The following is a 15,091-nucleotide window of genomic DNA, read 5'->3' on the forward strand; positions in this document are numbered from 1 at the left end:
ATACGTGGCAGTGGGGATCAGAGGGAATGGGAAAAAATAGGTGTGAGCCAGGTGATGAAGGGGGAGTGTTGAACTGGTTGGTGATAGAATGTAGCTGGTAAAATGCAGACAGGTTACTTGGGGTTATCAGCGGCAGGCAGGTTAGAATGTACCGTGAGGATAATCCAGTGTCTATATTTAGCCTATGATTTTTTATCTCCAGTAGATTTATGAAGTTTGTAGGTTTGTCTGCGAAAGGTGTTTTGTAAATTCCTTTTGAGGATTAGAACTGAGAGATTGGAGAGAGTGGTTGTCTTGAGAAGTGTGCATCACAGGTAATTGGATATTTTTGTCTTTGATAGATGTTTGGTGTGCGTTCATTCTGCTGTGCATCTGTTGTTTGGCTTCTGCATATTTTCCATCAGGGATGCAGATGTAAGACCTAGGAATGGTGATGGTTCTATTGTAGGGTGTAGTTATTGTAGGAGTAGTGGACATGTGTTAGCAGGTTTTACACTTTTTGTCCTAGCATGGCCACAGAATCAGGGATCACACTAAACACACCAAGAAAGCTGTAATATACTACCAAGCCCTCCGATACCACCAATTTGCACTGAGGAAAACACCCAGAATCATCACCTTGCAAATCTCCAAAAGGGCTTTTACTGAACAAGGACTACCCTCCAGACAGATGGATCGTACTTCTGAAAGAGCGACCCGGATACTACGTGAAAATTTGCTGCAGTACCCATGAATCACACATCATTAGTTATGGCATATTTCGGACATTCTTCCCTGGAACCTACATGGAAAATCCTGAAACAATTGCAACCCATACTAGAAGACGACCCAATATTTAAAGAGATCTTCCCAGAACCACCCATCCTAGCCTTTAAACAAGCACCAAACCTCACTAATCTCATCACCAGAAGCAAACTCCCTATGACCCAAACCACGCCAAATAGATCCAGTCCATACCAGGACAAAAAAATGTAAAACTTGCCAACACATTTCCACCACCCCCACAATAACTACACCCCACAACAGAACCATCACTATTCCAGGGTCTGCACCTCCAGAAATGTAATAGTTCTCATCCAGTGCACTAAATTCCCTAATGGAAAATATGTAAGAGAAACCAAACAACAACTGCGTACCAGAATGAATACACACCAAAAACCTTGCTTGCCTATGTCCTTAGACCAACACAGGTACAGCCAAGAACCTTCTGGAGCTTTGGCAACTTCTGGGCTAGGTAACAGCTGAGCAGAGGCTTTCAGGATTGCAGTTTTTCAACTTAAATGTCTGAATTCTGCATTAGGTTCAGGTTGGTACTTGTGTCCTTTTTACTAAATCAGTACATAGGTGTCAAATGCCTCATCTGGTTCAACAGTATCCCAGCACATACTTTGAGGAATAAGTCATCCTGACCTCACAGTGGTGTGAGGAATGCCATCTTTCTTCCTGTGAGGGGTTAGCTCATTTGGAACATTCATTGGGCCAGGAATATACATCTGGAAAACGACTTCACCCTCAAGGCAGACTTCCTGAAAAGAAAGGACTGCAGTGCGGGCTTGGCTACCTTGGGTATTCCTAGGGCCAATGCCAAGCAAAAACAGCTTTGTGATACAATGGTAAGTGTTAGCAGCACTTACACAACTTGAGTAAAGAAAGTGTTTCAGATGAAATGCCACCATCAAAACAGCATTCGCTGGGCAGCTCGATTGCATGCAATGTTCCTGTTTGTTGAAAACATCAGAAATATAGACTTATTTTATATATAGATGATATTCAGATTCCCCATTATCTAACCAGTTTGTCACAAAATAGCTGTGCCCTTGCTTCCACCTTTTAACAGTAAAGCACAAAATAAAATGCTTTTTGATTTCTTTGAATTCCTCTCATCAGCTTGACACTAAAGACCTGACTGAAATGGCAGGTTTTCTTTCATATAAATAGCTGTTTGGCACATACATGGACAATAGGGGTGTGCGAAATGGGCCGTATTCGATTTGGGTTCGGCCCAAATTGGGGACAGTGATTCGATTTGTTGATTCGGATCACTGCCCCCGATTTTGATTCAGCCGAATCTGACGATTCAATGCTGATTTAGAGAATCAGCAACTCAGACATAGACACAGCTTTAAATGTTGAAAGTTTTTTCTACACACCTCGAAGTACCAGGTGCAGCTTGTAAATGTTGTGATGGTGAGGTGGATGGAGCGTGGGGGGGCCCCCTGCATGCTCAGCAGCGAACCTGGAAGTATTTCTGGTCCGCTTCCAGGTCTGCCAGGGAGCGTGCTGTGGCCCCCTCCACCCCCCCTTGCTCAGTGATCGGCCGCAGGGGGACCCCAGGTGCCCCCCCAGGCCCAAGAGACACCAGTCGCTGAGTTAGGCAGGGGTGCTTCTGGTCCACTTCCAGGTCTGCTGCCAAACATTGGGGAGCCTCCCCCCCCACTCCTGTGGGACACTCCATCTGCCCCAACATCGCAGCATTCAAGCCGTCTGCTACCTAGAGGTATGTAGAAAAAACAGTTAAAGCTGTGTCTATGTCCGAATTGTTGAATCTCTGCAAATTGATTGGGAGGGTTCCGATTCGATTTGGAGAGATTAAAAGGTCCTCTGATTTGATTCACCAAATCTCTGCTGAATCGAATCAGGGACAAAAGTGTTGCCTTTTTTTTTTTTTTTTTAATTTGGCCTGTTGTTTAGTAAACACTGGGGCTGTGTCTATAGTGATAGTTCTGAATGAAAGAATGAACACGAGTTCTTAACCACTAATTTGTCTATAAATGTTCTTAAACATATTGGAGAAGAAAATGAAATCTTGCATATCGGAGAATAGGTTGGTTGTTGTTTTTTAAATTGATAATATCAAATATACCAAGTTTGGTCTTTCCTGACTGTATTAAAAACGCTTGTAAGCATGGAAGATGTGTAGAAGAGATGGGAGTATGGAATCTATAACATTATCCTTTCCTCACAATGTTAATTTGTCATTGAAGGTAAGCATAAGTTTAAAAATAAGCAACATCAAGAATTACATGTTTTCTTTAAGATATCTGATTGTAATTATCTAACTGCTTCAGTGAAGATACTAGATAACACTTCAGATGCCAGGGATAAAGGTAACTGCAATTTCTAATTTAATGTTTAATTTTCACTCAACATATAAGTTACAGTATCAAGAGCTGTATCTTTAAAAAAGCAACTTGTTTATTTCGCATTACATGAATAAGACTCTTTTGTTAAGTATCAATATTGATATAAATGTCTAAAAAAGACCACTCAAATGCCACAATATTTAGATATTTATAGTGTTTTACACAGCTTGAACCTAGCAGCATAAAATTAAATACACTTTTTTCAGTTACTTTTGACACAGCCAACATTAGACATTTTGAACATCTGTATAGACTAATAAAACTAACCAAATCTGTATTTTGCTCCATTAATTTAATATCAAGTAATGTTTACTCTGAAATACATGGAGGTGTATTGGAATACCACTTTTGTAAGGTTAATGGAGGCTACTTAAACTTACAACATGTCTATGCTTTCTGGTATTAAGGCCCTGATCCTGCAGTCTGGCATGAACAAGCAAAATCCTCAGCTCTGCACAGAACTCAAGTCAATGGGATTATAATTAAAAGGGTCCACATGCAGATACAGTTGTTTTGTGGTACTGTGATTTGACATACTGGAACACAGTCATGGCCTTACTGAAATCAAGCAGGGGAAAGAGGCCCCCAAGATTTCACTACTGGCAGTTTAATAAGAGAGGTTTACAGTGAAAACTTTTTAGGGAAGGCACTGTTTTCCACAAGAAGAACATGGTGGAAAAATAACGTAAGAGTAATATATAACAATTGCCAGTTTAAAAAAAAAAAAAAAAAAGCATACATAGTATTTCCAACAGTCATAAGCCAATGTCATTATTTAAAATACATTTTTTGTTTTTAATAAACCTGATGCTTTGTTTCACCACAAACCCAAGTTATAATTGGGATGTCTGAAGTAAAATTCAAGTGCAGTTTTTACATCCCAAGATACAGAGAGGATTATAGAACAGTTCAGTACAGCAGAGAGCTGACAGATATGCAAGTTGTGTTACACTCTGAATGAGGTGGGTCATCAGCAGCAAAGATCAAATTTAGAACTTGTGGATCTTAAAACGTGAGTCTCTACTATTGATCTCAGGCAAGTCAAAGCTATAGCATGCTCATCAACCTCTACAGATGTCTCAACCAGCATTAGAAGGAAAAAGCACTAGTTGGCAAGTGGGCGATTACAGTTGTAGGCTTGGAAAGCCAGTAAAAGAATGAAGCATACTCTTTGTCTAAATAAAAATGACTAACTTGAAATGAGTGATATCTGCAGGTGTTGTGTGGGTTGATCTAGACTTCTTAATTGGATAAAGTATGCATTTGAAATACTCATAGGTGTGTCAGTCCTGAATGCTGAACCATAGTGCTCTGTGCTGTGCTGTGAATGCAGCTATATTGCTTCTGCTTCAGGTGTCAGCCATACAAACCAGCGCAGTGTAAGGACACTGCCATTTGCCTTGATTTGCTTACCTTGTGCACATGGCTAACCTCTAATTACTACTGATCATAGAGAGAGGGGTAAAATCATGAGGAGGTCTACCAATGTAAGGAGAAAGAAGTCTGCTGCCAAGGCCACTACTCGCATGAGATGCAGAAAGAGGATGAACTGTGTGGAGACGATTCCACTCTGCACATAGAAAGGAAACTGAAAGTTTTATTTTTAATCTGTAAAAATTTTATTGTGGAGTTACAAAAATAGATATACGAATGTATAAAATATCAATTAAAAAATCCCAAATACGGTAAGTAAAACTTGCTGCAAGTGACCAATAAAAACATACTGTTCAACTGAAGTGTATTTTGTTATGTATTACTGGTAATAAAAACCAGCCAAGTTGGGTTCAATATCTTTAGGGATATACGATCCAAGCCTGGAGGAAGAAGACTGCCTGGAACTGTGGTCCGCTGTTCAGATTTCACTGTGGGGTTTGTTAGCACACATGCCATGTGCTGTGGAGTACTGGTCTTCTAATCTGTCTTTTCAGCCTTCCTGTAGCGGAGTATTGTAGTTGTGACCCATATGTTGAGAATCAGCATAATCACAAAACGGACAAGAACTAAAAAGGAAAATATTAATAAGATGCTGAGATGTAGTAAGCATAAATGTTTTTAAAATCACTGCTATCATTTTCCTAGAACACATTAGCTTGTAAACTTTTACTAGAGTACAGTTTGGAGAATTTACATGCTAAGAATTCATTTAATAAACTTCCTTAAATTACCAAGTAAAGGAACCCAAGCATCACAAAACAAGAGTTCTGAATGGAGTTCAATGTTCACATTTTCCTGGAGGGGGGAAAAGTTAAGTGGTATCTCAAGACTTAAAAAAAATCTAGTGTATAGAAAAGACTTAAATTCCATAGCGACACAAACATAGCAAAATAGTGGGAACTTTTGACAGCGGTTCAATTAACTTGGATCATGCAGATGTCACAGTTAAATTGTAACAGGTGATGTGCACTCCCAAGCCCCTACTCTCCTTTTCAAATGGTGAAAGGTTGTCCACACCTTTAGGGTCTCTAAGGCAAAGCTGCTGCTTTGAGTAATTTTGTGATATGGAAAATAACATGCAGTTTCTTGCAAATTAAATCTGATTGACAGTTACATAATTACATCTAGTTTTTCCTCATATGGATAGGAAAATGTTTGTTACATGCTCTAAAATGAAAGTTCATTTCAACAGCCACACTTGCCTGCTCTGTTCAGGTTTGTGAGAGAATATTTCGGTTGGAAATTTTTATTGGTACATTGTAAAACTTAAACAAGCAAAAATCTGAAAACTTGGAATATAGTATTTGCACAGTGTCTCCATTTCACCTCTAAGATTTTTAAATAAAGCGGAATCTATTTATTTGGAAACCAAACCTGCACTCTATTCCTCTGTTTTCCTGACACCGAGCACTTGAATTGTATCCCATTTGACCTGTTTTAGGAAGCATGTGGAATACACAAGAATTCTTCTCTCAGAGAAGGTGATCGTTGTGAGTTTCAGTATACTGCACACTGTTCTTCCCAAACTATCTCAAATAATGAGAAAATACTACATGCCAGTGTGAACCCTCAGTCCACAAGACCATTAACAGGCCACAGTTTGTTTAATGCCAGAGTTCATTTCCACCTATTTAATATTGCAACACCTTATGCTATATTATGAATGGATGGAGGTTTACCCTACATCAGTATTTTAAAAAGACACCATCTAACTGTGGATAATCATCTAACTCATTCTGTTAAGAAATCAAAAAGTTACAATTTGCCCATTTTCATACTTGAATAATTTCATATTTAATGCAAGTTTAGTAACTTTTCTATTAAAAAAAATGCTTGATTCTGTATTTGCTAGACAGCTTATTCTGGTAGAAAGTTGATATATTTCAGCTATCAGATTGTTATACACCCATTTAAAATAAAAATAAGATTTGGATCAGGCGCTACAACACTGTAGCCAAAATAGGCTTTGCCAGGTGTTTTCAACCTTTTAAGGAGTGTATCCCTTCTGGGTACACACCTGGCAGGGGATATGGCAGTGGCCAAACTCACGAGGGGTGGGAGTGGGGGGGGCTTACGTGTGGCAGTGCAGGGTGGTGGATGGCAGTGACAGCTGCTGCATGAGAGCTCCGCTCCCCACCCTCCCCAGCCAGCACCTGTGTGGCCTGCAGAGGGGAGCTGCTGCGCTTGTTGTCATTCCCCCCCCCTACCACTCCTGGGAGGCGGCAGTGCGGGGTGGTGGCACTCTGTCCCCACTCGCCTGTGCGCACCCCCTAGCCCCTTTCCAAGAAGCCCTGGGGGTATGCGTACCCCCAGTTACAACCCCTAGGCTATGCAGTTTATCAGGGCTCTAGGATCAAAATATTAAACAACTTTCAGCTTTATAGTAATACTCTGTGGATGCTGTCAGTTATTACAAAGTTTAGATTCATGACTATCTATTGGTAACAATACTTGTACCAATCTCCCCACATAACTATCAAGTTAAGTTTCTTTGTGAATATACTATTTAAAAAAATAGGAGAATATAGCATGAGAGGTTTTACAGCTAATGAACAAGATTTCTTTTGTTTTAAGCAATGTTCAATAAAAAGAAACATCTGTTTGATGTGTCATGGAATTTGGAAAAGTCACCACTCAGCTATGTTAAGAAAGAATGATTTTTGGGGGGGCCATAATTAGCTTTCCCAATTAAGCAATTAAAATATTTTTTCTCTTAACAATAAAAATTGCCCATTAAGCTACTAACCTTCCATGTAATGATGACCACATATTTTTTTTTCCTTCTTACCATTGCATTCCAAGGTATTATGAAATTGTTGTCATAACGGTAGCCCAATACTGTTTTCTTAGCAGTAATCTAATTTGCTTGCTGGGATAAAGCACTCACTTTTGTCGTTTATTCTATTTTATGAATGCCCCATAAAACAGTACAGGTTCCTGTTATCTTTGCCTTAGTCTCTTACTGTCTTATTTTGAATTTCAGTTTACTCACCCATAAGATCACTTGTGGTCATTACAGTTGTAAATATTCTTGCTGTAAATTTAAAAGACTTGTGATTAGTATAGTAGAGATGGTACTGATGCCTTCAGACAAAAAAAAGCCCTTGCTTTACAGCTGAGAAGAATCAAACTTAAGACCCTCGTCTTCCCCTTCCCACAACAAGCCTAGTTTAAAGCCCACTGGAGATCTGCCAACCAAGATGAACATGGGCTGGCAGTGTGGGAAGGCAGTCAGGAAGGCCAACCGCACCTTGTCATGCATCCACAGATGCATCTCAAGCAGGTGCAAGGAAGTGATCCTCCCCCTCTATGCACCACTGGTCAGGCGGCAGCTGGAGTAGTGAGTCCAGTTCTGGGCGCTGCACTTCAGGAGGGATATGGACAACATGGCGAGGGTCCAGAGGAGGGCCACTCGCATGATCAGGGGGCAGCAGGGCAGGCCCTATGAGGAGAGGCTACAGGGCCTGAACCTGTTCAGCCTGCACAAGAGAAGGCTGAGGAGGGATCTAATGGCCTGTTACAACTAGTCAGGGGGGGATCAGCAGGCATTGGGGCAGTCCCAGTTCCCCCGAGCACGGCCAGGAGTGACCAGGAATAATGGTCACAAGCTGGCAGAGGGTAGATTTAGGCTAGACATCAGGAGGTGCTACTTCACTGTCAGGGCGGCTAGGATCTGAAACCAACTTCCAAGAGAAGTGGTGCTGGCTCCTACCCTGGGGGTGTTTAAGAGGAGGCTGGATGTACACTTTTCTGGGGTCGTTTGACCCCAGTACTCTTTCCTGCCAAGGCAGGGGGTAGGACTAGATGATCTACTCAGGTCCCTTCCGACCCTAGAAACTGAAACCTTATAAATGCCATGTCTTAAATTGATGCTCCTTTTCAGCCCTATTGATTCTGTTCTCAAAGATAAATCCCCAACACTCAGCTTAGGGTATTTATTTGGAAGAAGAAGAACATAACTGAAGAAGTCACTACAAGGTGAGCTAAGGCAAAAGGTGGTTGTTTTTATTTCTCCCGCTTTTCCAGTGCAACTCTTTCTTTAATTTCTTGGTGCTGGTTTGTTTCCATATCAAACTGCCAGTAAGATCAGCTCATTATCAAATTGCCAGGGACATCAGCTCATATTTTGAGAACTTAAATATTCTCTATCCCTCTCTTATTCTTTTCCTTGCAAAAGGTGGACAGCAGTGGTGACAGGGAAGCCTGCAAGTCTTCCTGATAGCTGCCCTCCTTCCCCTTGGATTGGATTCTACTAAATCCTAAAGGTGTTGAGACCTTATCCTTATAAAATAACATGCAAGTAGGGTTACTTTGACTACACTGAGGTCAACAGCAAAATTTGTGGCATTTACTTGGACTAGGACTTCATGCTTACTCTTATGAAAATAATACAGAAAGCTACACTAGGCAAGACTCATCTTTGCTGTGGGCTGAAGAAGACTACAGCTGTAGGTACAGATACTGTGGGAATGGGAATCTTTGGAGCAGGCACTTTTACAAGTCAATGTATTTGCATGCTGCTTACTTGCACAGGTGAATGCAGACATACTCCAGGTTAGGGCACTCACTTGTCCAGAATCTCTTGTCTGCCACAGGCAACGCAGCTGAGCAAGTTTACTGGCTGCACTGATTAATGTGCACAAATTCTGCAGAGAAGGATACCAAAAGAGGACAGCTGTCTTCATAGTTGCACCAAACAAAAGAATGCTTAGTTCAGTCCTAAAATTGAGACATCACTTAAGAAAGAAAAAGGAAGTCTTTATTTTAAATTTTAAAAATCTTCCCCTTCACTGTTTGTAGCCCAGTTGTTATAGCATCTTGCTAAGTAACTGTGTACCAGAAATGCAACAGGCTGTTCTAGTTTTGTGGTAAAACAGTTACTGCAATCAGCTGGAAGTGGTACAGAAGCCTAGAAACATAGGACCAAGTCGTATTCAGCCTTCCACACAAGTATTTCTCCAAGTGCACAAAAGGAAGACTGAGTTACTCCAAACAAAATAGTCTTTCACCCACAAGCTGTATTAAAATCACATTAGGGAAACCAAAAGGAAAATGGAATCAGAACGTAAGATGAAATTGGTATAAGCTATTGTCCAATCTGATGTGCAAAATAATGAGAAGCCTTTCCACTCGTTCACTTTTTTCTTTTTTAAGGGATCACGAGGCTGAATCATAACATTGGGAGGATAATGGAACCAAAAGAAACTCGATCATTATGTCATGGCTGCTTCCCTGGCCCAGGGTCTGCTGGGACCCTGGAGGGCCCCACTGGTCCTTCATTACCCTGATCATGAGAGATGGGTTGTGCTGGCTGAATCAGTGCAGAGATCTGGTGACATCACTAATCTCAGCTACGCACATTTCTACTCAAGCAAGCCTCTGCCATTAGAGTTGAGATGCAGCAAGTGCTGGCAGGAGAATTTCCATACTGGCACAGCCTCTCTGAACCAAATAAGCTAGTCAGCAAAATCCCTGTGCAACTGCATCTATCCTGGGGCTTTTGTGGATGCTGACATGTATCCCAGGAAAACCTGGCTGCCCTATGTGGTCTTATTCCAGATGATAGTCTGGATTTAGAGAGAGGTTCCTGCTCTTGCTCACCCCCTCTGCTTTCCCACCTTTTCTCTTTATTCTGTTTAGTGAGAGCTTGACTTAGCCATCTAAGATGGTCCCTCTCCTAACACTGCTGCAAGGTCAAAACCACTTGAGATAACTACAAGTAATGTCTATACACAGCTGACAGTGGAAAATATTCACCAGGTCTCAGAGTACATAATAAAACTCCTGTGCCTATGTTTACCTAGCAGCAAGGTTGCAAGTCACCAGAGACAGAAACTTAATCCCTTACATAATTCATTTATTTATTTCCCCTTTCTTTCTGTACAACTTTTAAAAACCTTATAAAAGGTTTTTAAAAAATTTAATGGTAGTTACCATAAAGGAAGTATGCAGGCCAACATCTTAAAATATTTCCTGAACCTTGTCTGATGATTGTACAACAATGGGGTACTACTGGCACCTGGCTCAGTAGGTCCACTTGCTCCATCAAAGTTAAATACAGCATACATATATATACCTTAAACATCTTTAAAATTGAAAGTGTATCATGTTGTAGTGCCTTTTTCTCTCAAAGTACTCACTGTGATGAGATAAAAAAAACCTGACAGTATTTGGAAAATGATCAGTAACAGCTAGTTTTCAATACAAAGATTTTTTTTTTTATTGAATGTGGATATGCAAAGGGAGGGTTTCATAGACATGAGTATTTTCAGTTAATATGTTAATACTTACCATTGCGAAGTCTATTATCCACTTCTGCAGCGTTAGAAGGTACCATCCCCCTACAAATCTTACTTTGGGTTAAGTTTCATAATGCTAAAAGTACCCGAGTCAAGGAGTTAACTATGTTCCCCTACTGTAAACCAGGAACTGCCACAGCAATGCTGTAATTGAAGCTTCCTATAGAATCTGCATAAAACAGAACAATTCTGAGTAAAAAATTGATTAGATCAACATTGTGTGCAGGAAAGCTTTAGAAGAAGCAGAAGGAAAAACTAAGGTATAGTGATACCTATTAACACTTTAATCACAACAACTATAAGAAGCCTTTAGGCAGTACAGAAGTTGGTGTTGTGGTAGTTTAGAGAGTATACACTACCTTTTCAGTAGCAGTCTTGGAAGGGAGCACTAGGCTTATTATTAAGATGGTGTCTATAATGGCACAAAAATCTGTAAGTTTACCAGAAAGCCATCACGCAGTAAGATCCTGGAATAGCTCCCTAAATAGACATTATCCCACAATGACTTAATAGGGCTCCAAGATGTCCATGATTCTAGAATAATGACTCTGCTCACAGAACCTGAAACTTCACAAATACTATCATCTAGGCACACTTAATTTTACACATCTTGGTAATCCCGTTGATTTTGACGGGTCTATTTGTGTGAGCAAAATTACAAACATGTTTCAGAAACAAGACCTTTGTTTTCTCTCATTTGATTTTTTTACAAAACTATAAGCAAAAGATGACTAACAGCTCTGATGTTTGAAAATTCACTGCATTACAATTTATTACAGTTTTTAATCTAAAATTGCATTTGCATAAACCTGCAGGAAGTCTTGGCAAACAGCAGTATCTGCAGCAAGAGATCACAAACATTATGGTCAGTGTTGCAGATATCATTTAAAAAACCTGAATGGATAGCAGTAAAATTCAAGAAAAACCTTCTTATGTAAAGCAGAGGCCAGCATTAACAATGGAGTAATCCAAGGAGCGGGGAAGGTATAAGAAAGGTATAAGAAGAAAGTCACCATTCTGCAGTAGTCATGAAATTTGGAGAGGAGGAGGATCAGCGACTTTCCAAATACAAGAACTGGGAGAAATTTAAAAAGTTTCTTCCCTAAAGCAGGCAGAGGAGCTAGAATACCACCTTTATCAAACACCTACAAGCTGAGGCTGTTACGAAACATGGATCCCCAAAACAGGATCCAAAGGTGGAGCCTGGTGGGCAGAGAGGCACTAATCCAGCCTTTGCAAATGCCCTTCTCCCCTCTTTTTCATATCATATCCAGGCAATCAGTGTCTGAAGGTTTTCAAGCATAGCTTTAAGGTCTCCAGTGCCAAATTTGATCCCAAGCTGTATTTCTTCTATCACGCATTACCCGTTATCTGTTGATGTTAATTCCTGTGGGTAAAATCTACATATAAAAGTAATTGTAACAAGGAGCTTCATATTTTCCACTATGCATCTCTAACGCAAATGTAAATTAGGAATTAACCTCATTCCCCTTCAGTTGTGGGCCCTGTAAAATCAGTTAAAGATGCAAGTTTTTACTGTGATGCAAAAAATCTGAAAGGAACAAGAAATTCATGTTACACAGGGGCTGACTGTTGTTTACAAGGGTGCTGGGAGACAATATTCAGAGTCTTCTGTCAGAGACCTGCCAGAAGTGTTTGCATAAAGAGAATTAACTAGACATCAAAGGATACATGGCAACGTAAGGCAAAACATGCTCCATCTTTCCATTGTAATGCAGAACAAACAACAAGAGAATGACATCTGGAGGGGAAAATAAAAAGCAGTTGTTTATGGAAAGGAAACGGTAGCCTGTTAAAAATCTAAAGGGGGAGAGAAAAACCTCACCTTGTGCAATGAGGATGGGGTACTCCAGGTAAGTCAGCAGGGGGTAGCCATAGTAAATCTGGTATCTCAGAAATACAAGGAAGCTGAGGAAAGCAACACAGAAAGGAAAACTTCACTGACAATTTCATTTTGAAAACAGTGCATTGGGAACAGCCAACAGCCCTGGTCAGGACCATCTCTCCCCACTGTGCAAATTGTAGAAACACTAAGGTAAAGTGCGGAAGATCTTACAGTCCATTTCTTATCCTTAAACTGGAAAGCTGTAGATTTGTCAGTGCTAATAATACAACTTGCCAGTAACTGTTTAAACAATTACTACTTAAAAGTAAATGAAAAAAGAATCCTAGCCATAATTTGTTAACAGTTTTTCCTGACTCATGTCGGGACAAATGCTCATTTCTCACGTTCTAACAGGTTACACTGTTCCAGGCCATGAATTGTTTTATGAAGCAGAACAAACACGGACTCCTATAACTCGTAGAGGGCAGACATCTAGACCAGCTCTTGCCACTGTAGGGCTGTGCTTTTTTATTGCATTTTTCTTGGCCTGCTGTCAAGTCCAGCTTTAAATGTGCCGAGTGATGGCACATCTATCACTTCTCATAAGAGATGATCTTCAACTTTTATTCTACATCTTTTTGTCGCAGCTTTCCCTGCTAACAGTTTTCTAAATAAGTTTGAGATGGAAGGAGGCAGCTCCATTGATAACTGGCTTCTAAACCATTTCAGACTTATACCTAAACTCCACCCAGAAACGTATTTAATGCCATTCTTCCTGTACAAATGGCACAGGCCCTGCATCATACCCAACTCAATGGGCAAGCTGTTGACTACGTCCTAGTTTGGTTTGTGGAGCAGACTAAACAGGCAGCTCCATGTTCCAGCCTTGACTTGAGGGAGGTAAACTGCCCTCAGATGACTTCTCAGTCAGCCCAGGCTGAGCAAACAGGATTGACATGCTTCCCCTGCTTTGCTTGTGGCAGGTGAGGGTGTCAGGTCTGTGCCGTCAGGGTGGCGGTAATCTGAGGCAGAGTCTAGATGATGCATTGTGGTGGAAGCATAACAGTCCAAATGGACTTTTTTTTAAAAAGAAGGCTCTTTAAAACATTCCCCAAATAACGTACATCTCAGAGGTACACTGGGTGAAACCCCTGATAATGGTGAGCAATATCACGGTTGCAGCTTGGTTTTATAGCTCCTCTTCCCATTCCGACATATTACCCATAAAATATGACCCACACCACACACTACTGTGAATTCCCTATATAGATAAAGAGATCATTTTAAAGTCATAACCACTCTCTCACAGGCGCTGGCACTGCTGAAGTGAGTATCTACTGGGAAAAGCAGTGCTGCAAGCTGGTGGAGGAGGTCTTCTCTGTGTCTCAGCTGATGGCATCTGCTCCCTTCACAAGCAACAAGTGCTGTTACAGCTGAAGGGTCCTGCAGCATGTTCAGATCCAAGCTGGCTAGAAACCAGCTATAGAGCCGTTGCACATTTTCAAACACTAACTTTACAGCTGGTTGGTGTTTTTGTAGCTGAACAGTCATTTTTATCATGTGATGATTTGCACATGTGCCCATCCAAATGTAGTATGAGATTCACCAGTTAATTGTGGGATAATTACTTCCCGAATTACTTCCCGCTTGTGGCCAGCCTTACTTTGCACTTGTGGCCGGTCTAAATTTATTGCAGGATTCAGTAACTAATTGAGAGATAATTACATTAGGGGTCTGGCCCGTGTAAATGTATGAGTAGTTTACTGCTAAACCGTGCCAACATACATAACCTAGCAGAGAGTCAGAGAAGTTTGAATGTTTATTTCCAGAGAAATTTGGATGTTTAATTTGCTGGGATCCTATGACCCCAGCTGACTTCCTGCCCCTGGGGTGGGGGGCTGAACTCAGTGATCTTCCGAGGTCCCTTCCAGCCCTGATGTCTATGAAATCCATGGGGGGGGGGGCCTCCAGAGGTCACCTGGTCCAGTAGTTCTCAACCTTTTTTGTGCCAGAATCCATTTGTAAACCTCAATGGGCAACGCCCACCCAGCGCCCCTCACTCCAGCCCCCAGCCTGCACGGGGGAAGCCTCAGTTTCCCACGTCTTCTCCTTTAAAGGATCCTGCCCAGGCAAGGAAGTGCGGTGCCTGGGGCCGGAGATGACTGCGCAGGGCGCGGGCCTGGACGCAGCGGCGGTGGGGGAGGGGTGGCAGCCAGCCCGGCTCCGCGGGGCTCCTCAAAGCGCGGGGCCTCGGGCAGTTGCCCTGACTTGTGGCCCCTACGGACGGGACTGCCTGGGCCAGACCCGCGCAGCCCCCCGGCAGAGGCTAAGCATCACCCTGCGGACCAGCAGGCGGAGCCGTCGCCTCA

General features: G+C 41.5%; 1 protein-coding gene across 1 annotated transcript in view; it reads right to left on the reverse strand.

The window, feature by feature from the left end:
* Positions 1-3,181: 3,181 nt before the first annotated feature.
* The window catches only part of PQLC3 (PQ loop repeat containing 3), a 24,928-nt gene continuing 13,018 nt past the window's right edge, over positions 3,182-15,091 (reverse strand). Inside the window, exons 3-9 of the mRNA XM_019538137.1 lie at positions 14,940-14,943; positions 12,723-12,805; positions 12,569-12,638; positions 10,869-10,926; positions 9,103-9,223; positions 7,570-7,611; positions 3,182-5,143 (exon numbers count right to left, since the gene is read on the reverse strand). Coding sequence (XP_019393682.1) covers positions 5,055-5,143; positions 7,570-7,611; positions 9,103-9,223; positions 10,869-10,926; positions 12,569-12,638; positions 12,723-12,805; positions 14,940-14,943 — 467 coding nt within the window. The 3' untranslated portion in view covers positions 3,182-5,054. The remainder of the gene's footprint in view (positions 5,144-7,569; positions 7,612-9,102; positions 9,224-10,868; positions 10,927-12,568; positions 12,639-12,722; positions 12,806-14,939; positions 14,944-15,091) is intronic.

The sequence above is a fragment of the Crocodylus porosus genome, unplaced genomic scaffold (assembly GCF_001723895.1).
Source record: "Crocodylus porosus isolate Cpor-Errol unplaced genomic scaffold, CroPor_comp1, whole genome shotgun sequence".
Lineage (NCBI taxonomy): Eukaryota > Metazoa > Chordata > Crocodylia > Crocodylidae > Crocodylus > Crocodylus porosus.